Here is a 21,847-nt window from a genome sequence, read left to right on the forward strand (position 1 = left end):
GGCGCGGCGTCCCAGCTCCTAGGCAATGGCCGGGACGCGCCCCTCTCGGCACTAACAAACAGGCTAATTATCGGGGATTAAAGTCTAGTTACAGCTCTGCTGAGCAATTATCAGTAGACTGTGCATGTGTCGTGGTCACAGTGTGCAAGGGCAAAAGTATATTTGCGATGCTGCTTGCAGTAAGGAATCAGTTGCAGAGTGGTTGATAAGAAGAGGCCATTTGAGGGAGGTGATCGGGTGTGTCTGCAAAATACATGCGTGTTTTGGGGCATGTCTTGATACACGACTGCGATCTCGTATACATTATATATGGTGTGGCCATGAAGGCACTCAGGCAGTTGCCGTCAATCGCATCTGCATCACGGTTACAACAGAGTACACAGTTGCTGACATATTTGCCATCTGAGATATTTCAGTGGGCATATCTGTTCACTTGTGGGTGGCTGCTACAATTGTGGTGCCTTGCAGTTCCGTCACTGAAAAGGATCGCTGCTGCGTTGGCATTGTGACCGCATCTAAATCAGGCCCAGTATTTGGAATTCATAAATTGCATATATTGAAAACTGAAAGCAAACGTAATTAAAATGTAACATTTTAAAGATGTTGCTGTAATAATGAGTAGACATACACATACTGTTGAGTACAGTAGTAAATTAAATCCTGCGCCAGTATTTGAAAGCTCAAATTATATATATACAGATATCAAATGGCTCCTACTGCTATCCATATGTTTCATACACAATGTATAATTACATCGACATATATTCTTGTTTACTCGCGGGTGCTATCCCAATGCTTCAAGGTCTTAAGACCAACATGTTACAAGAAAGAATAGAAAGAAGCAAGATAAGCATTTTTCTTGGATTCACTGGAACCACAAATAAATGTTAAAATAACAAATCTTTAATAGTTACACATTAAAAATGTTTTGGGACTGGTGAAATATTAAAATATAGTGTGGTATGAAAAAAAGTTTTTGAGTTAAAACTACAAATGTCACGGTCAATGTGTCTCTATGGGAATCACTTACTTCTAATAAAGGCTACTTTGCCTCTCACTTCTGTGTAAGTCTATATTTTTATTGTGCTGTCCACCTCTTTCACTATTTTAGGTAATATTAGATTATCTCTTTATTGGAGTCTAGATTTTCAGTACAATATTGTTCTCTTCCATACATCAGTCATGTCTCATACTGCTGATGTTCCCCACAGATCTCATATTATATTGCAACACTGGTGTCTTGTCTCTTGATACTGTAGGCTAATTGTACCATTTGTTATATTGCTACACACCAAATTTGTATATAATGTATTTCCTGTCTTCAATTCACCATTATATTATTAGGGTATTCCCTCTTACTTAGGACAGGTTAGAGCGAGTCTTATATTTTAAACAGTATGTTGTTTGTAATAATGGGGATAATTCAGACCTGATCGCTCTCTAGATGGTTTTTGCAGTCCTGTGTTCGCATAGTCGCCGCCCACCGGGGAGTGTATTTTAGCTGTGCAAGTGTGCGATCGCATGTGCAGCCGAGCGGCACAAAAAAACTTTTTGCAGTTTCTGAGTTGCCCAGGACTTACTCAGCCGCTGCGATCACTTCAGCCTGTCCAGGGCCGGAATTGACGTCAGACAACCGCCCTGCAAACACTTGGACATGCCTGCGTTTTTCCAGCCACTCCCAGAAAGCGGTCAGTTGACACCCACAAACGCCTTCTTCCTGTCAATCTCCTTGCAATCGGCTGTGCGAATGGATTCTTTGTAATACCCAATGCCCAGCAACAATCCGCTTTGTACTGGTACGACGCACCTGTGCATGGCGGTGCATACGCATGCGCAGTTCTGACCTGATCGCAGCACTGCAAAAACCGCTAGTGAGCAATCAGGTCTGAATTATCCCCAATGTACTAACCCCTTATATCTCATAGGTAGCAGCTTGTTGTTATTAAAGAGATAATCATGTGGTTCTTATCACCATTAGTTGCCAGAAATGTCACTAATGCACCTTTCTCCACTATTTTCTTTCTGTATATTTAGCCCTCCACATTTAGGTGTTATTAAGAGGCTGTGCACCATTAATTAGGGGCTTTCACTTCCACTAAACCTTGCAATCTCACTGTATTAATCCCCGCCGCCAGCTTGTCGTAGGCTTAGCGTGTGTATTGCCGAATGCTGCGAGTATAAAAACCCTGGAGCTGGGTGCCGTGTCTGTGGGCTCTTCCCGCTCTCCTGCCTCAGCGCGGTCAGGAAGTGTGCTGCCCCGCTGTGTATGCGTTGCAGGTAGCATCTAGTTTCTCTTCGTGGAGAGGACCTTTCCCATAAGCCCCTGGGTCCATGTCACAAACTATTCGTAAAATTAACCTGTGGCGAGTGAAGCGGAGCGAGACACCGAGCCTGAACCATGGCGAGCAAGGCGAGCCCGCGAGGGTCCAATAGTGCATAGATAAAACGCAATAACCTCACATGAATGGAGAATGGATAAAACGTTTAGGTGCTGTAGGGCGGTCACTTCCTGGTCCTGATCACGAAGAGAAAATATACACAACTATGCAATATGGTGGAAAATATGGCGGTACCATATTCCCACTAAGATGAGATCTAATAAGACATAAAAGAAATAAGAAACATACTTACCAGGGGAACTAGAGGAAGATCTCTGGAAGAATCTCTCTAGTAAAAAGGAATAAAGGAAGGGAAAGTGAGTTTTGAAGTGATTATTCAAGGTAATAAGGGATAACACGAGGATGATAAATGTGACAGAGAAATAGGATAATTACAAAAAAATACTCTAAGAAAATCTAAACAATGGGGGTCTATTATACCCAATTCAAACTCTTTGTATATGCATTTTCATTTTACTGGTACATATTTAACTTACCATGGAACAGGAATTAAATCGATGAATTAAAAACTGATAATAAATGTGGCTAAGGTCCTAGAATTGTGGTGAATCAGTTTTCATAGGCATTCAATTTATGATGTAACAAAAAGAAATGAAATATATTAATCCCCTGATGGGATTTGAAGGAATTCACATTCTACGGAACACCACCTTATAAGAATATTTCTGAACCAGGATGGAGGGATATATATGAGAATTGATGAAAATTAAAATCATTACAAAATATTATATATATATATATATATATACATACATACTCCCTATAATAATAAGCAAATATTTGTAAATTTTTCGAGCACTCACTTTTTAGTTTGTTATTTGGTAGTGAATTCATGAGCATGTGTTATCGTTTTTATTTCACTTTTTTATCACCATCAATATTTCAATGAAAAGAAAAATTTAAATACATGATGAAGACATCCTGACACTTATGATAAAAGATATGAATAGGATTAACACAAAATCATCGGATGGATATGTTGTATATCACTTCACTATAAAAGTATATATATATATGAATATGTCCATATTTAAATTGCATTCACATATGGGAAATAATAATCCCTATCAATTCACAAAGGGGTAATCGCATTTACAGAGCACTATTAATCATGCACCTATATAAATAAACGAATACAATAACAATAATAATTTATAAATCACTCAGAGTATATCATTTTAATTTTTTATTTGATCACTTTTTATTGCATCTAAAATTTCCTTTAAGGAGACAACTGACATCTTAAGGGGGATAGAGAGTGAGAAACATTCATTAATATGTAAATATTGTTAAAATAATGTATCAATTAATTTAAGGATCAAAACCATTAAGCCTGGAATATAGTTTGATAGTATCAAGAAAAATGTATTTGAGCCAGAATAATATATGACATTTTGGAAATAAATGTACTCATTAGCTCTCACAAATTATAATGGAAATGCATACTGTATGTGTAATTTGGTATATTAAACATGATATTAAATGAGAAAGGGATTTAATACAGGAATCAGATTGAATATCTAATCTATAAAAGAGAAAAAAGTGTAATACAAATAAATTAATGGAAATCCTACTAAAATGAGGAAATGACAACAAAATAGAATAAAATTGAAAGGGACAAATGATTGACATATCTCCTAACCAATTAAAAAGGAGTTTATGAGATATAAGGAAATGGAAATTAAGGCTTGAGTCTGGTTAGAGCCCTGAGGAAGCCTATGGTGGAACGGCCGTGGGCTGCTTCTCGGTCAATGAGGTCTATTCATGAAGCAGTGAAAAGTATGGAGAAATGAACCTGTGGAGAAGTTGCCCATGGCAACCAATCAGCTGCTCTGTATAATTTTATAGACTGCAATTTTTAAATATTACCTCAACACTGATTGGTTGCTATGGGCAACTTCTCCACTGGCTTACTTCTCCACTCTTTTCACTGCTACATTAACAAACCCCAATGTGTTAAAAAAAACTCTGTTGTGAATCAACTGTTTAAATGCTAATGTAAACTTTTTATGTCCACAGCCACTGTACATTAGAGTGTGTCTCCTTATCACCTCTGCTGCTCACCTCATGTACCAAAGCCGCCAGATGGAGGGAAGGGAGGAGAGCATACACTCAGAGCCGGCCCTACCCAATATGATGCCCTAGGCAAGATTTTGGCTGGTGCCCCCTAGCATCAAAGCTAGTTCCGCATCTGACCCTGCACCCCTTTCCCAGCACCATCACCCCCCACCCATAGCAGTTCTTATTTTGGTTTTCCTACCCCTTGTAATTTAAATAAGAACAGTGTGCACATTCGGCGCACAGCCCAAAAAGGTATGTGTTCTTGCTGGGAAGGGGCATGGCCACACAGTAGTACCCCCCAATTCAAATTATGCCACACAGTACTGCAACTTTGTTCACAATTTATCATGCGATAGTGCCCCTTATTCACATTACATCACACAGTAGTACCACTTTACCTTATATACGTTGCTCCTCACAGTAGTGCCCCTCTTTCACATATCATACTGAATTGCTCCTTATTCACCTTACACCACACCATATTGCTCTTTATTCTCATTACACCAGACCATATTGCTCCTTATTCACATTACACCATACCATATTGCTTTTTATTCTCATTAGACCACACAGTAGTGCCCTTTCTATACACATTTGCTGCACATTATTAATGCATTGTACACATGAAACGCATAATGACCCTTACACATATGCTGAACACTATTGCACAACCAACCCACTCACACACACAGCACTCACACGGCCGCTAACACTGTGACCTCTGCCTCTGCTTGGATACTTAAATCTTACACCATGCAGCAGGAGATGCCTGGCGCTAGTCAGCTGGTAGCTCTGCTAACATCGGGTGCCTGTTTTTGATGAAAATGCATCTTATTTGCATTGCTATGTGGCTAGGATGCACAAGCAGCTTCTCCTGATTAAAATGATATGCGGCATGCCTATATACTATGTGTGACTCTTGCTGTATCTGCATACAAAATGCTACACTCAGAATATAGGCATGCCGCATATCATTTTAATCAGCAGAAGCTGCTTGTGCCCCTAGGCATACCAGATGCCCTAGGCAATTGCCTAGTTTGCCTATACCTAGGGCCGGCTCTGCATACACTTGTCATAGCACCTGCATTACACACGCTGAGCTCCAACAGAACCAGCGGTACAAAGCATACAGAGCGGGGCAGCACACTTCCTGACCGTGCTCAGACAGGAGAGAGGGAAGAGCCCACAGACACGGCACCCAGCTCCAGGGTTTTATACTCGCAGCATTCGGCAATACGCACACAAAGCCCGCAACAGGCTGGGTGCGGGGATGAATACAGTGGGACCACGTGCATAGAGATTGCACAGTTTAGTGGAAGTGAAAGCCCCTAATTAATGGTGCACAGCCTCTTAATAACACCTAAATGTGGAGAGCTAAATTAAAATATACAGAAAGATAATAGTGGAGAAAGGTGCATTAGTGACATGTCTGGCAACTAATACTAATGGTGATAAGAACCACATGATTATCTCTTTAATAACAACAAGCTGTTACCCTATGAGATATAAGGGGTTAGCACATTATTATAAACAACATAGTGTTTAAAATATAAGACTCGCTCTAACCTGTCCTAAGTAAGAGGGAATACCTAATAATATAATGGTGAATTGAAGACAGGAAATACATTATATACAAATTTGGTGTGTAGCAATATAACAAATGCTACAATTAGCCTACAGTATCAAGAGACAAGACACCAGTGTTGCAATATAATATGAGATCTGAGGGGAACATCAGCAGTATGAGACATGTCTGATGTATGGAAGAGAACAATATTGTACTGAAAATCTAGACTCCAATAAAGAGATAATCTAATATTACCTAAAATAGTGAAAGACGTGGACATCACAATCAAAATATAGACTTACACAGAAGTGAGAGGCAAAGTAGCCTTTATTAGAAGAAAGTGATTCCCATAGAGACACATTGACCGGGACATTTGTAGTTTTAATTCAAAAACTTTTTTCATATCACACTATATTTTAATTTTTCACCAGTCCCAAAAATTTTTTAATGTGTAACTATTAAACATTTGTTATTTTAACATTTATTTGTGGTTCCAGAGCATCCAAGAAAAATGCTTCTCTTCTTTCTCATACAATATACTGTTATCAGCTTACACACATCATATGTTATGAGCTATATTGTGCATACTGTGCTTCCTGTATGTTGAGATAAAGAGATATATCATTATATCAGGCACTATGGAACCTTGACTGCAATTTTTGTTTTATAGATAACAATATGGGTGTAACAAAAATGGTAGCCAATGGAAATGTGTTTAGGTCAGGTTATTTTATCTCTTTAAAAGTGCAAGAAATTTGCATTGTCCAAGTCACCAGCACTAAACCCGAGGCAACCATGACTTTCTCTGCAGCTGAAAAGGCCGCCATCAATGCCCTCTGGGCAAAAGTAGAGGGCCATACTGATGATATTGGAGCAGAGGCCCTGGAAAGGTAATGATTACTAAACTATCTTATTATTATTATTATTATTATTATTATTATTAATAATAATAACAACAACATATTCACTAGTACCTTTATAGTATAAAAAATGATATATATATATATATATATATATATATATATATATACACATACACACACACATATACATATACACACATACATATACATATATATGCAGAGTAGGTATCTGGCACTCCTATATTAAACAACTGCCTTCCTTATAATTAAAATAGCAGAAAAAGGATCCCTGGAGGTCTCTTGCAGTACTCTCCTATACAATGTAAGAACCAGGCGGCATTCAGCTGCGTTTTTTCAATTCCAAAAGTCGTGTATTCACATCTAAATGAACAATACAGTCATCACTGCTTGTATTGTTCATTTAGATGTGAATACATGACTTTTGGAATTGAAAAAACGCAGTTGAGTGCCGCCTGGTTCTTACATTGTATAGGAGAGTACTGCAAGAGACCTCCAGGGATCCTTTTTCTGATATATATATATATATATATATATATATATATATAGTCATTTGAAAAGCTTGTCTATTACAATATAAGGAATAAAGAAATCCCTACTTCTATTTATTGCAGATTTTAGAAGTCACCTTTGTGTTTTTCCTAGTTATCATAGAATTTCTGATCTAAAGAAAATAGCTTTCTCTAACGTCCTAAGTGGATGCTGGGGACTCCGTCAGGACCATGGGGTTTAGCGGCTCCGCAGGAGACAGGGCACAATAATAAAAGCTTTAGGATCAGGTGGTGTGCACTGGCTCCTCCCCCCATGACCCTCCTCCAAGCCTCAGTTAGATTTTTGTGCCCGGCCGAGAAGGGTGCAATCTAGGTGGCTCTCCTGAGCTGCTTAGAATAAAAGTTTAAGTTAGGTTTTTTATTTTCAGTGAGTCCTGCTGGCAACAGGCTCACTGCTACGAGGGACTTAGGGGAGAGAAGTAAACTCACCTGCGTGCAGGATGGATTTGCTTCTTAGGCTACTGGACACCATTAGCTCCAGAGGGAGTCGGAACACAGGTCTCACCCTGGGGTTCGTCCCGGAGCCGTGCCGCCGACCCCCCTTGCAGATGCCGAAGTTGAAGAGGTCCAGAGGTCCAGAAACAGGCGGCAGAAGACTTTCAGTCTTCATAAGGTAGCGCACAGCACTGCAGCTGTGCGCCATTGTTGTCAGCACACTTCATACCAGCGGTCACTGAGGGTGCAGGGCGCTGGGGGGGGCGCCCTGGGCAGCAATGTATTATACCTTTTTTATGGCTAAAATACATCACATATAGCCCTTGAGGCTATATGGATGTATTTAACCCCTGCCAGATCTCACAAACTCCGGGAGAAGAGCCCGCCGTTTTAGGGGGCGGGGCCTATTCTCCTCAGCACACGGCGCCATTTTCCTGCTCAGCTCTGCTGTGAGGAAGGCTCCCAGGCTCTCCCCTGCACTGCACTACAGAAACAGGGTTAAAACAGAGAGGGGGGGCACTTATTTGGCGATATGATTACATATGTGAAAATGCTATAAGGGAAAACACTTGTATAAGGGGTTGTCCCTGTATAATTATAGCGTTTTTGGTGTGTGCTGGCAAACTCTCCCTCTGTCTCCCCAAAGGGCTAGTGGGGTCCTGTCCTCTATCAGAGCATTCCCTGTGTGTGTGCTGTGTGTCGGTACGTGTGTGTCGACATGTAGGAGGACGATGTTGGTGAGGAGGCGGAGCAAATTGCCTGTATTGGTGATGTCACTCTCTAGGGAGTCGACACCGGAATGGATGGCTTATTTAGGAATTACGTGATAATGTCAACACGATGCAAGGTCGGTTGACGACATGAGACGGCCGGCAAACAAATTAGTACCTGTCCAGGCGTCTCAGACACCGTCAGGGGCTTGTAAAAACGCCCATTTACCTCAGTTGGTCGACACAGACACAGACACGGACACTGACTTCAGTGTCGACGGTGAAGAAACAAACGTATTTTCCTTTAGGGCCACACGTTACATGTTAAGGGCAATGAAGGAGGTGTTACATATTTCTGATACTACAAGTACCACAAATAAGGGTATTATGTAGGGTGGGAATAATCTACTTGTAGTTTTTCCTGAATCAGATAAATTAAAGTGTGTGATGATACGTGGGTTTCCTCCGATAGAAAATTATTGGAGGTATACCCTTTCCCGCCAGAAGTGAGGGCGAGTTGGGAAACACACCTTAGGGTGGATAAGGCGCTCACACACTTATAAAAACAAGTGGCGTTACCGTCTCCAGATACGGCCGCCCTCAAGGAGCCAGCTGATAGGAAGCTGAAAAATATCCTAAAAAGTATATACACACATACTGGTGTTATACTACGACCAGCAATCGCCTCAGCCTGGATGTGCAGCGCTGGGGGGGCTTGGTCGGATTTCCTGACTGAAAATATTGATACCCTTGACAGGAACAATATTTTATTGACTATAGAGCATTTTAAGGATGCATTTCTATATATGCGAGATGCGCAGAGGGATATTTGCATTCTGGCATCAAGAGTAGATGTGATGTCCATATCTGCCAGACGATGTTTATAGACACGACAGTGGTCAGGTGATGCAGATTCCAGACGGCACATGGAAGTATTGCCGTATAAAGGGGCGGTCCATCGGACCTGGTGGCCATGGCAACAGCTGGAAAATCCACTTTTGTTACCCCAAGTCACATCTCAGCAGAAAAGGACACAGTCTTTTCAGTCTCAGTCCTTTCGTACCCATAAAGGCAGGCGGGCAAAAGGCCAGTCATATCTGCCCAGGGTTAGAGGAAAGGGAAGAAGACTGCAGCAGGCAGCCCATTCCCAGGAACAGAAGTCCTCCACAGCTTCTGCCAAGTCCGCAGCATGACGCTGGGGCCATACAAGCGGACTCAGGTGCGGTGGGGGGTCATCTCAAGAGTTTCAGCACGCAGTGGGCTCACTCGCAAGTGGACTCCTGGATCCTACACGTAGTATCCCAGGTGTACATTGGAAATTCGAGACGTCTTCCCCTCACAAGTTCCTGAAGTCTGCGTTACCAACGTCTCCCTCCGACAGGGAGGCAGTATTGGAAAAAAATTCACAGGCTGTATTCCCAGCAGGTGATAATCAAAGTACCCCTCCTACAACAAGGGAAGGGGTATTATTCCACACTATATTGTGGTACTGAAGCCAAACGGCTCGGTGAGATCTAAAAGATTTGAACAATTACATACAAGGGTTCAAATCAAGATGGAGTCACTCAGAGCAGTGATAGCGAACCAGGACGATATGGTGTCACTGGATATCAGGGACGCTTACCTACATGTCCAAATTTTGCCCTTCTCACCAAGGGTATCTCAGGTTCGTGGTACAGAACTGTCACTATCAGTTCAGACGCTGCCGTTTGGATTGTCCACGGCACCCCGCGTCATTTACCATGGTAATGGCCGAAATGATGATTCTTCCTAAAAGAAATATGGACGCTTTCCTGATAAGGGCAAGGTCCAGAGAACAGTTGGCGGTCGGAGTAGCACTATCTCAAGTAGTTCTACGACAGCACGAGTGGATTCTAAATATTCCAAAATCGCAGCTTTTTCCGACGACACGTCTAATGTTCCTAGGAATGATTCTGGACACAGTCCAGAAAAGGATGTTTTCTCCCGGAGAAGAAGGCCAGGGAGTTATCCGAGCTAGTCAGGAACCTCCTAAAACCAGGAAAAGTATCAGTGCATCATTGCACAAGGGTCCTGTGAAAAATGGTGGTTTCTTACAAAGCGATCCCATTCGGTAGATTTCACGCAAGAACCTTTCAGTGGAATCTGCTGGGAAAATGGTCCGGATCGCATCTTCAGATGCATCAGCGGATAACCCTGTCTCCAAGGACAAGGGTGTTTTCTTCTGCGGTGGCTGCAGAGTGCTCATCTATGAAAGGGCCGCAGATTCGACATTCAGGACTGGGTCCTGGTGACCACGGATGCCAGCCTGAGTGGCTGGGGAGCAGTCACACAAGGAAAAAATTTCCAGGGAGTGTGATCAAGTCTGGAGACTTCTCTCCACATAAATATACTGGAGCTAAGGGCAATTTACAAGGCTCTAAGCTTAGCAAGACCTCTGCTTCAAGGTCAGCCGGTATTGATCCAGTGGGACAACATCACGGCAGTCGCCCACGTAAACAGACAGGGCGGCACAAGAAGCAGGAGGGAAATGGCAGAAACTGCAAGGATTCTTCGCTGGGCGAAAAATCATGTGATAACACTCTCAGCAGTGTTAATTCCGGGAGTGGAAAACTGGGAAGCAGACTTCCTCAGCAGGCATAACCTCCACCCGGGAGAGTGGGGACTTCAGCGGGAAGTCTTCCACATGATTGTAAACCGTTGGGAAAAACCAAAGGTGGACATGATGGCGTCCCGCCTGAACAAAAAACTAGACAGATATTGCGCCAGGTCAAGGGACCCTCAGGCAATAGCGGTGGACGCTCTGGTAACACTGTGGGTGTACCAGTCAGGGTATGTGTTCCCTCCTATGCATCTCATACCAAAAGTACTGAGAATCATAAGAAGGAGATGAGTAAGAACGATACTCGTGGTTCCGGATGGGTCAAGAAGGACTTGGTACCCGGAACTTCAAGAGATGCTCACGGAAGAACCGTGGCCTCTACCTTTAAGAGAGGACCTGCTCCAGCAGGGGCCTTGTCTGTTCCAAGACTTACCGCGGCTGCGTTTGACGGCATGGCAGTTGAACGCCGGATCCTGAAAGGGCATTCCAGATGAAGTCATCCCTACCCTGGTCGAAGCCAGGAAGGATGTAACCGCAAAACATTTTCACCGCATTTGGCGAAAATATGTTGCGTGGTGTGAGGCCAAGAAGGTCCCTACAGAGGAATTCCAACTGGGTCGTTTCCTACATTTCCTGAAAACAGGACTGTCTATGGGCCTAAAATTAGGGTCCATTAAGGTTCAAATTTCGACCCTGTCGAATTTCTTCCAGAAAGAACTGGCTTCAGTGCCTGAAGTTCAGACGTTTGTAAAAGGGGTACTGCATATACAGCCTCCTTTTGTGCCCCCAGTGGCACCTTGGGATCTCAATGTTGTTTTGAGTTTCCTAAAGTCACATTGGTTTGATCCACTCACCACTGTGGAATTAAAATATTTCACATGGAAGGTGAAGATTCTATTAGCCCTGGCTTCAGCCAGGCGTGTGTCAGAATGGGCGGCTTTATCATATAAAAGCCCTTACTTAATTTTTCATTCTGACAGGGCAGAATTGAGGACTCGTCCTCAATTTCTCCTTAAGGTGTTTTCTGTTTTTCACATGAACCAACCTATTGTGGTACCTGCGGCTACTAGGGACTTGGAGGACTCCAAGTTACTTGACGTTGTCAGGGCCCTGAAAATATATGTTTCCAGGACGACGGGAGTCAGAAAATCTGACTCGCTGTTTAGCCTGTATGCACCAAACAAGATGGGTGTTCCTGCTTCTAAGCAGACGATTGCTCGCTGGATTTGTAGTACAATTCAGCTTGCACATTCTGTGGCAGGCTTGCCACAGCCAAAATCAGTAAAAGCCCATTCCACAAGGAAGTGGGCTCATCTTGGGCGGCTGCCCGAGGGGTCTCGGCTTTACAACTTTGCCGAGCTGCTACTTGGTCAGGGGCACACCCTGACTGAGGAGGACCTGGAGTTCTCTCATTCGGTGCTGCAGAGTCATCCGCACTCTCCCGCCCGTTTGGGAGCTTTGGTATAATCCCCATGGTCCTGACGGAGTCCCCAGCATCCACTTAGGACGTTAGAGAAAATAAGAATTTACTTACCGATAATTCTATTTCTCGTAGTCCGTAGTGGATGCTGGGCGCCCATCCCAAGTGCGGATTGTCTGCAATACTTGTACATAGTTATTGTTACAAAAATCGGGTTATTCTTGTTGTGAGCCATCTTTTCAGAGGCTCCTTCGTTGTTATCATACTGTTAACTGGGTTCAGATCACAGGTTGTACGGTGTGATTGGTGTGGCTGGTATGAGTCTTACCCGGGATTCAATATCCTTCCTTATTATGCACGCTCGTCCGGGCACAGTATCCTAACTGAGGCTTGGAGGAGGGTCATGGGGGGAGGAGCCAGTGCACACCACCTGATCCTAAAGCTTTTATTATTGTGCCCTGTCTCCTGCGGAGCCACTAAACCCCATGGTCCTGACGGAGTCCCCAGCATCCACTACGGACTACGAGAAATAGAATTATCGGTAAGTAAATTCTTATTTTATCACAATTTGAATTTACCCTGTTGTGTTGTCTTGTCATTATTGACATTAATCATATTATATACTTATTACTGGATGGTCTACCATGTTGCTTGTTCCCATAGTATGGACCACCAGAAGTATCATGGGAGCCTGAAAGTTTTCTCTAACTGATGAGTTTTATTTCTGCATACAGTATATTTAACACAGTACACACTAAATAGAACACATATTGTTCAGAATGGAATAAAGGTCATTTTAAATATAGTCTAAACTTTTTATTTGAAAAGTTTTTTTTAACCTTTGAGAATAGCAGCATCTTTGAATAGCATTTATCAAACACCACAGTCCCTTTTCATTCTATTTGTTAATATTATTAATCATATCTTATAATACCATATAGGCTGTTCCTGAGCTACCCTCAGACCAAAACCTACTTCAGCCATTTTGACCTGAGCCATGACTCCAAGGATCTCCATAACCACGGAGGAAAGATTCTGAAAGCCATTGGAAATGCTGCCCACCACCTGGATGACATTGACCATGCTCTGTCCACCCTCAGTGACCTTCATGCTCAGAAGCTCAGAGTTGACCCTGGCAACTTCAGAGTAAGTGTTTCATCCATCTTTGTCACTTTATTGCTATTACACAGAGAACACACAGAGTAATTTTATAGAAGCCGTTAGTGTGTATTCTGTTACACATGATGGGGAGACATATCAAACTTTAGAAACATAGAAATGTAGAATTTGATGGCAGATAAGAACAACTGGAGAGAGATAAAGTGAAGAAAGATAAAGTACCAATCAATCTGCTTGCAAGTGTCATTTTTCAAACACAGGGGTCTATTTACTAAGCCTAGGAGAGATATAAAGTGAATGGAGATAAAGTACCAGCCAACCAGCTCTTAACTGCCATGTTACAGGCTGTGTTTGAAAAATGACAGCTAGGCGCTGGTTTGTTGGTACTTTATCTCTGTCCACTTTATCTCTCGCCAAGGCTTAGTAAATAGGCCAAAATGTTTATAAAATTACAATTAGAAGCTGATTGATTGGTACTTTACCTCTATCCACTTTATCTACAAGGTTTGATACGTCTCCCCCTATAACTGAGTGTCTTGCTCCTAAAGATTACTTTTCAATTTGCCCACTGTATGCTAGGACTATAAAGAGTCCAATAAATGAGTCTCAGTAACAAAGACATTATTTCTATCTATTAGATATTACTGTAATTACAAATAAGAATTTGTTTTGTCTTCTAGCTGCTGTCTCACTCCATCCAAGTGACCCTGGCTGTCCACTACCCTGCTGACTTCACTGCTGTTGCCCAAGCTGCCTGGGACAAGTTCCTCGCTGCTGTGTCCTCTACCCTGGTTTCCAAATACAGATAATCTGGTCCTCCCAGGGTGATAGCTGAGAGTTACACTGTCATACTCAGCATCACTGTATTCAATAAACTGAATTTCAGCAATTTAATAGTGATCTGTGTCACTCATTTTTTTTATTTGCAAAGTTATTTTTCTTTGTACTATTCTTTAGCTGTTGTACATGATTGATTGAGTTTACTTACAGTATATATATATATATATATATATATATATAGCAGGGACATGCGGTGGGGTGAGGCAGGTGAGGCAGAGCCTTTCCTGTCATGCTAACATTTGCGCAAAAGTTTTGACTATATAAAGCATATGAAAGATACAAAGAATATGTTAGTGATATCTTCTTTGTATTATTCTAATAATTTTTATAGTTAAAACTCTGGAGTATACAGTCTAAAGGGCCCCATACAGTAGAGCGATAATGCCCGATTTCAGCCCATTTCGGGTATTCGGCCCTATATATCGGATGAAATCGGCATTTTTTAGGCATTCTCTCCCGATTGAATGTGCTGCACTTTCAATCAGGTCCAACCTGGGGGCATGTCTGGGATCGCCCAAGATATGTTGTATGCAATAGGGCAGCATACAATGTATCTTGGCCTATCCTGCCTCCCGGAAGGCTGCTGCCAGGGTGATTGCCTGCGATCGCCTCCGACATGTGGTCGCTCTAGTGTATGGGGCCCTTAAGGCATGTGCTTACCTTACCCATACATCTCTCATCAAAACTGACCAAATTTACAGGAGTTTATACCTCTGAATCTGTGTATAATGCCCACATGAACTGTTTGGCTCACACACGTCCCTGATATATATATATTTTATATATATGAAACTATATATATTTTATATATATATAGTTTCATCTTCTTTTCTTTTAGAAAAGTTGAATTACAGCAAAACAATTGGATTTAGCAAGTTATTAAATATCATTAATGAGTAAAATTATATAATAGCTCTTTTTTTTAAAACTATGGACGGAATGTTTATCCGCCTATAGCCACTAGATTGTGCCCAAATGGAGCTATTCAATTGAAGCTCTGCTCTGGTGTGATGGCTGCCGGCGACTTTCAGCTCGCACCCCCCTTATATGGGAGATCGGTCATACAAAATAATTGAATATCGCCCTATGAGTATGATGCTGCATACGATGCAATAACATACAATCAAAGTGTATTGGATAGGTCTATCAGGATCACATTTTATATATAAGGAATAATATTTCTACACAAACTACAGTAACTACCAGAGTCTGAAAATATGCTGCTTACCACTCATGCTTTCTGAGACTGAGCCCTAGGGCACTGGACAATACCACCAGCAGGAGATGTATCAAACAGTGTACAGACTGGATAAAGTGGACCAGTGGAGAAATTGACCATAGCAACCAATCAGTTTTGTGGTAGCATTTATCAAATATATTCTACAAAATTATGGGTAGATCTGATTGGCTGCTGTGGGCACATTCTCCACTGGTCCACTTCTCCACTCTTTACACTGCTTGAAACATCTCCATATACTGCATAACAAACACCAAATATACAGTAAAACCATATGGTGCTGTACCAGTGACCTGCTGTGGGTGTACACCTGGCACGCAGAGACAGTTAGTGACCTGAAGCAGTATCATCATAAGCAGCAGAGCCAGCCCTGTTGTCCCCAGCCAACTCTGTCCTATGCTAGGTCTCAGAGCCGGCCCTAACCAATATGATGCCCTAGGCAAGATTTTGGCTGGTGCCCCCTAGCACCACCGCTGGTTCCGCCTCTGACCTTGCACCTCTTTCCCAGTACCATCACCCCTCACCCATAGCAGTCCTTATTTTGGTGTTTGTACCCCCTATATTTTAAATAGGAACAGTTCGCACATTTGGCGCACAACCCAAAAAGGGGTGTGTTTGCTGGCAAGGGGCATGGCCACACAATAACCCCAATTCCAATTACGCCATACAGTACTGCAACTTTATTCACATTTGATCATGCGATAGTGTTTATAATTCATATTACATCCCACAGTAGTATCACTTTACCTTATATACGTTACTCCTCACAGTAGAGCCCCTTATTCACATTACATCACACTGAATTGCTCCTTATTCACATTACACCACACCCTATTGCTCTTTATTCACATTAGATGACACAGTAGTGCACTTTCTATACGCAACGCCACATAGTAGAGCACCTGAGCACCTTATACACATTACACCACACATTAGTAATGCATTTATACACATTCCACACAGTAATGCCCCTTACACATATGAGACACCTTATTACTGTCCTTATAAACATAATGCGCCTTACACATTAGGACAACCTTTATTAATGCCCTTTTACACATAATGTCCCTTTCACATATGCCGCACATTAATGCCCTTATACACATAATGACACATAGTGCCCCTACACATTTGCTGCACATTATTAGTGCCCCTATACACATAATGACACACCTACAGTAGTACCCTGTTACACATATGCCGCACATTATTAATACTCATACACATAATGACACACATAGTGCCCCTTAAACATATGTTGCACATTATTAATGCATTTTTACATGACACACATAATGCTCCTTACACATATTCCGAACACTACTGCACAACCAACCCACTCACATGCACACAGCACTCACACTGCCACTAACACTATGACCTCTGCTCCTGCTTGGCTACAGATGTGTCCTCATAAATTTTGCCTCAATGCTAACGTCAGGCACACCTTTTTTATTTTTTTTATTTTATTTTTATGAAAATGCATCTTATTTGCTTTGCTATGTGGCTAGGATGCACAAGCAGCTTCTGCTGATTAAAATGATATGCCGCATGCCTATATACTGTGTGAGACTGTGGCTGTATCTGCATATGAAAAGCTACACACAGAATATAGGCATGCCGCATATCATTTTAATCAGCAGAAGCTGCTGATGCCCCTAGGCATATCAAATGCCCTAGGCAATTGCCTAGTTTGCCTATGCCTATGGCCGGCTCTGGGTCTCCTGTAATGTCTGCTCCCCATTGATAGGCCTGTGCAGCACGAAATCACTCACTTCCACACCAACAACGGATGATCAGAGCTTTTGCAGAAAGGTGGCTCCTGGTCCCTGGGGAGGGGCCAGCCAGCCAGCCACATGGAAGTGCATGGTAAGCTGGAGCCGGCCCTAATGATGTGCCCTGGACAGGGCTGCCATCAGAAATGATGGGGCACGGGACTGTACCTCACAAGGCATCCCACCCCACCACACACACACTGTCCGCTCCCCCCCTTCCCGGCATTCCCCAAACTTTACATTTTGAGGGGGCCCGGGTGCTTTTAGTCAGGATCAGGGGGCCAGGTCATCTACCTGCCTGCACATCGGCAGGCAGTCACAGAGGGACAAAGCGCATTGGAGGGGCAGCCACGGAGGGACGGAAGCAGAGCTATGGCCCGCAGGCATATATTTAATACAGAGCAGCTCCTGATTGGCTGCTGGTCCATGAGCTCTGATTGGTTCATGACTGGTTCTGTATTAAGAATATGGCCGCGGACCGCGGCTCTGCCTCTGTCACTCCATTGCTGCCTGCTGATGCGCAGGCAGGCAGCTGACCTGTGTCCCTGATCCTGACTACAAGCACCAGGGCCCCATCTCAGTCCGGGCTCGGGACTGGAGTATCCACCGTCCCCCCTTGATGACAGGCCTGGCCCTGGAGCTGACTCATAGACAGTCAGCAGTGCCCTGGGCCGCAGGGTCGGATTGGCCCACAGGGGTACAGGGGAAACCCCCAGTGGGCCCCATTGCCTGGGGGCCCACCTCCTCCTCTAGTTCTCAGGTTTATACCTTATACTGCACAGGGCTATGATGTATTCTCTACAGTGCATTGCTGCTATTAATCTGGTACATTATTATCCATGTACTACCAATATTTACTATATAATATATATTTATCAAGAGCCCATGCCCTCTTTAATGGTTAGTCAAACCTCTGCGTTGACTGGCCATATGCCTAAGCATGGGCCCCTCACTATCACTGCATTCACCTGATGGTCCTTTCTTGCCCCAGTCCGACACTGCTGAGCCATCTACAGCCAATCCACCTCTGGCTGCTGGGGACTCCTGCTGGCGTGTGGGTGGCAGCAACTCCCCCCCCCCCCCCTTCACCCCTTCCTGCTGAATCCACCACTGCTATGGCTTATGTGGCTGCAGCTGTGACAAATTCGCTGAAGCTCACATGACACTCCCATAACACGTGGAAGAGACATACTTTTTTGTGTTTACTTCAGGTCACCTCCCAATCACCACCAGGAGGTGGTTGGCAACTTTTAGCTTGGGGGCAGACTCAATTAAGTTGTCTGTATTTTCTACCAGCACAAGTAATGTAAAAATGGGTGTGGAAATGTTGGGGGCATGTTTGTTTAATGTAGGTGTAGTTTTAAATAGCTAATGAAATATATAGTACCAATCTTATATTGGTGTAATAAATTCTAATTCATCATTAACAGCAGATTTATTTTATTTATTCATTTAAACAATGTACTAAGCCTCGAGAGTGATAAAGTAGAGAGAGTTAAACTACTAACCAACTGACTCCTAACTGTTATTTTTCAAACACAGCCTGTAACATGGCAGATAGGAGCCGATTGGCTAGTACGTTATCTCTCTCCACTTTATATCTCTACAAGGCTTAGTACATAGACCCCTAGATCAAGGGACGGATTGGCCTGTAAAACTACCTGGAAGGTTCCTGGGACGCTGAACAGTGGTAGGTCGATTGTCGCATGTGGCTCCGCTAGGGTTACCACCTCATCCCTTTAATTCTGGACACATATTAATTACACAGGTTCTGTGGCTGATTAAAACCAGCTGAAATGGAGTCTTAAAGTCAGCCAGCCACAGAACCTGTGTAATTAATATGTGTCCAGAATTAAAGGGATGAGGTGGTAACCTTAAGCTCCACCCCCAGCAGCGAGTTAGTGTCTCTCACCATTATATATTGCACCTGCTAGCACCTATCAGAGGCTGCAGTTTGGGGAGCTCTGACATTGTGAGAATACGCTGTCATCTCACGTGACAGAGCTCCTCCAATCAGCAGTTCCTAGCAGCCCTACAGTGCACAAACAAGGTAACAGTGAGTGATATCTCCCCTTCTTTGGTCCCTCTGCTCTCCTCACCTACTCTCTCTGCCCTCCCACTCTCTGCTACACCCGACCCCTTCTCACACACACTCTAACCCCCATCTGCTCTATTCTGAACCCATGGCACTCCCCTCCCCCACTTGCAGAACCCCCACTCGCAGCACACCCCTCCCCCACCTGCGCCCCCACTCACAATGTAATGGGACTAACGGACGCTGCTGGGTGGTGTAATGTAAATAATGGATGCTGCTGTGTGCTGTTATGTGAATAACAGACACTGATGTGCACTGTAATGTGAATAACGAATGCTGCTGTGCACTGTAATGTGAATAACGGATGCTGCTGGGTGGTGTAATGTGAATAGCGGACACTGCTGTATGCTACAATAACGGACGCTTCTGTGCGCTGTAATGTGGATAATGGAAGCAGCTGTGCACTGTAATGTGAGTAACAGACGCTGCTGTGTGCTGTTATGTGAATAATGGACACTGCTGGGTAGTGTAATGTGACTAACGGATGCTGCTGTGCGCTGTAATGTTAATAACGGATGCTGCTGGGCGGTGTAATGTGAATAACGGACGCTGCTGTGCGCTGTAATGTGAATAACGAATGCTGCTGTGCAGGCCTGCCATCAGAAATTGTGGGGCCCGGGACTGACAAAATAGGAAGGGCCCCCCCCCCCCCCCCTCGAAACAAAAAGTGAAATAAAAATAAATATATATTCCAAAAAATAAAAAATAAAATTTCTATGCAGACACGAAGCCACCCCTCAAGTCTCAAGTCTGTGTATTTAAGGTAGGAATATTTATTTATTTTAGTTGAAATTTTTAAATTCGCCATCAGACACCTTAAGATCTCACCAAATTTTTCTTTATATATATATATATATCTCCAGCAAATTGAATCAGAGGGCGCTCTCAATCACTTAAACTGGTTACCAACTAAAAATTGACCAAATGATTATGGCTTTACACAATTTATTAAAAGCAAAGTATTGCCCAATCTAGACAGAGGTAACCCTTTTTCACAATTACAGATCACAATATATGTCAAATGTACAATAGTGTAGGGTTTCTTTTCTCTCTGTCTTCAACCCTGACGCGTTTCGTCCTTCGTGGACTTCTTCAGAGGGATGGTCAACACAGCAAATGGTCAGTCCATGAAGCAACCATATATGAATTCAATGGGTTGAAACACTCTAATGCTCAATAGTGTTGAACACTTTAGACTAAATTAGCAATGGACCTCTTTCCAAAAAACACGCTGGTCCAAATGGTATATGGGTAAATATCCCACTTTGGGTGAGCCTCAAAATAATGATGTGTGAGAGAAATAGGCCACAGATACAGCAGTAGTTCCTATGTGCTCTCCCAAATGCAACATATATATATATATATATATATATATATATATATATTACACACAAATGTACCCAAAACTGCGCTGACAAGGGGGGGGGCTGCACTTGTGGAATAACCCTTTTGCCAGTTAAAGGTTCACAATCAACATATATAACAAAATTCCAAGTGCGCACAACAAATTTTTCTTAAATAAAATAACTGATTGTCAATTAATATACAACCAACAACCATAAAAATTCACAATAATTTATTAAAAGCAGTTCATTGGACATGTATAACCTCTAGCAGAATAACATCAAGGTTTAGGTGTCCTTGCTTTAGAGTTCAGAGCCCAACGCGTTTCGTCCTTGTAAGGACTTCATCAGGGGATATCAACAAATAGCTGGTTGATAGAGAAGAAGAATGAAGAAGACAACAATTTATCCACTATAATATATAGTTCATGATTACAGCGAACAGCCAGTACATAATTTCAAAAGGTCATATTCATAAATGATGTTAGACAAATTGGCATTCGGAGTAAATAAAAATCAATTAGCTACAATGAAAACTGTATGTACTCAATTAGCAGGCTACCAGTTTATTATTACCGAAAGCTGAAATAATTAAAAAATTATTTGAATAAAAGACACCTTTTGTTGGTATCTAGTTAACAATACAACCTTTGTACACACAATTTAGAATAAAGAAGGAAAGAGGTATGCATACCATGACTCCTCAAGGACCACACGATGAATAACGTGATTTACTTGTAGTTACTTTTAATGACCTATAATGTGATCAATAAATTATTAGAACTAGTTTAGAGTGATATTAAGTCAGATCCTTATTAGATCGAAGTAATGAG

The 21,847-nt window shown here is 42.6% G+C and overlaps 1 protein-coding gene and 1 long non-coding RNA gene across 3 annotated transcripts in view; one reads left to right on the plus strand and one right to left on the minus strand.

Annotated features, from left to right (window-relative positions):
• Positions 1 to 21,847, minus strand: part of LOC134945129 (uncharacterized) — a 155,256-nt gene that overhangs the window by 9,006 nt on the left and 124,403 nt on the right. For both annotated transcript variants that reach the window (XR_010182048.1, XR_010182049.1), the window contains exon 2: positions 2,632 to 2,667. This is a non-coding gene — a long non-coding RNA (uncharacterized LOC134945129). The remainder of the gene's footprint in view (positions 1 to 2,631; positions 2,668 to 21,847) is intronic.
• LOC134943601 (hemoglobin subunit alpha-5-like) lies at positions 6,802 to 14,574 on the plus strand. The gene is made up of 3 exons (XM_063932357.1): positions 6,802 to 6,917; positions 13,547 to 13,751; positions 14,405 to 14,574. Exons 1-3 carry the CDS (start codon positions 6,823 to 6,825, stop codon positions 14,531 to 14,533), a joined length of 429 nt encoding a protein of 142 aa, XP_063788427.1. The 5' UTR covers positions 6,802 to 6,822; the 3' UTR covers positions 14,534 to 14,574.

The sequence above is a fragment of the Pseudophryne corroboree genome, chromosome 7, assembly GCF_028390025.1.
Source record: "Pseudophryne corroboree isolate aPseCor3 chromosome 7, aPseCor3.hap2, whole genome shotgun sequence".
NCBI lineage: Eukaryota > Metazoa > Chordata > Amphibia > Anura > Myobatrachidae > Pseudophryne > Pseudophryne corroboree.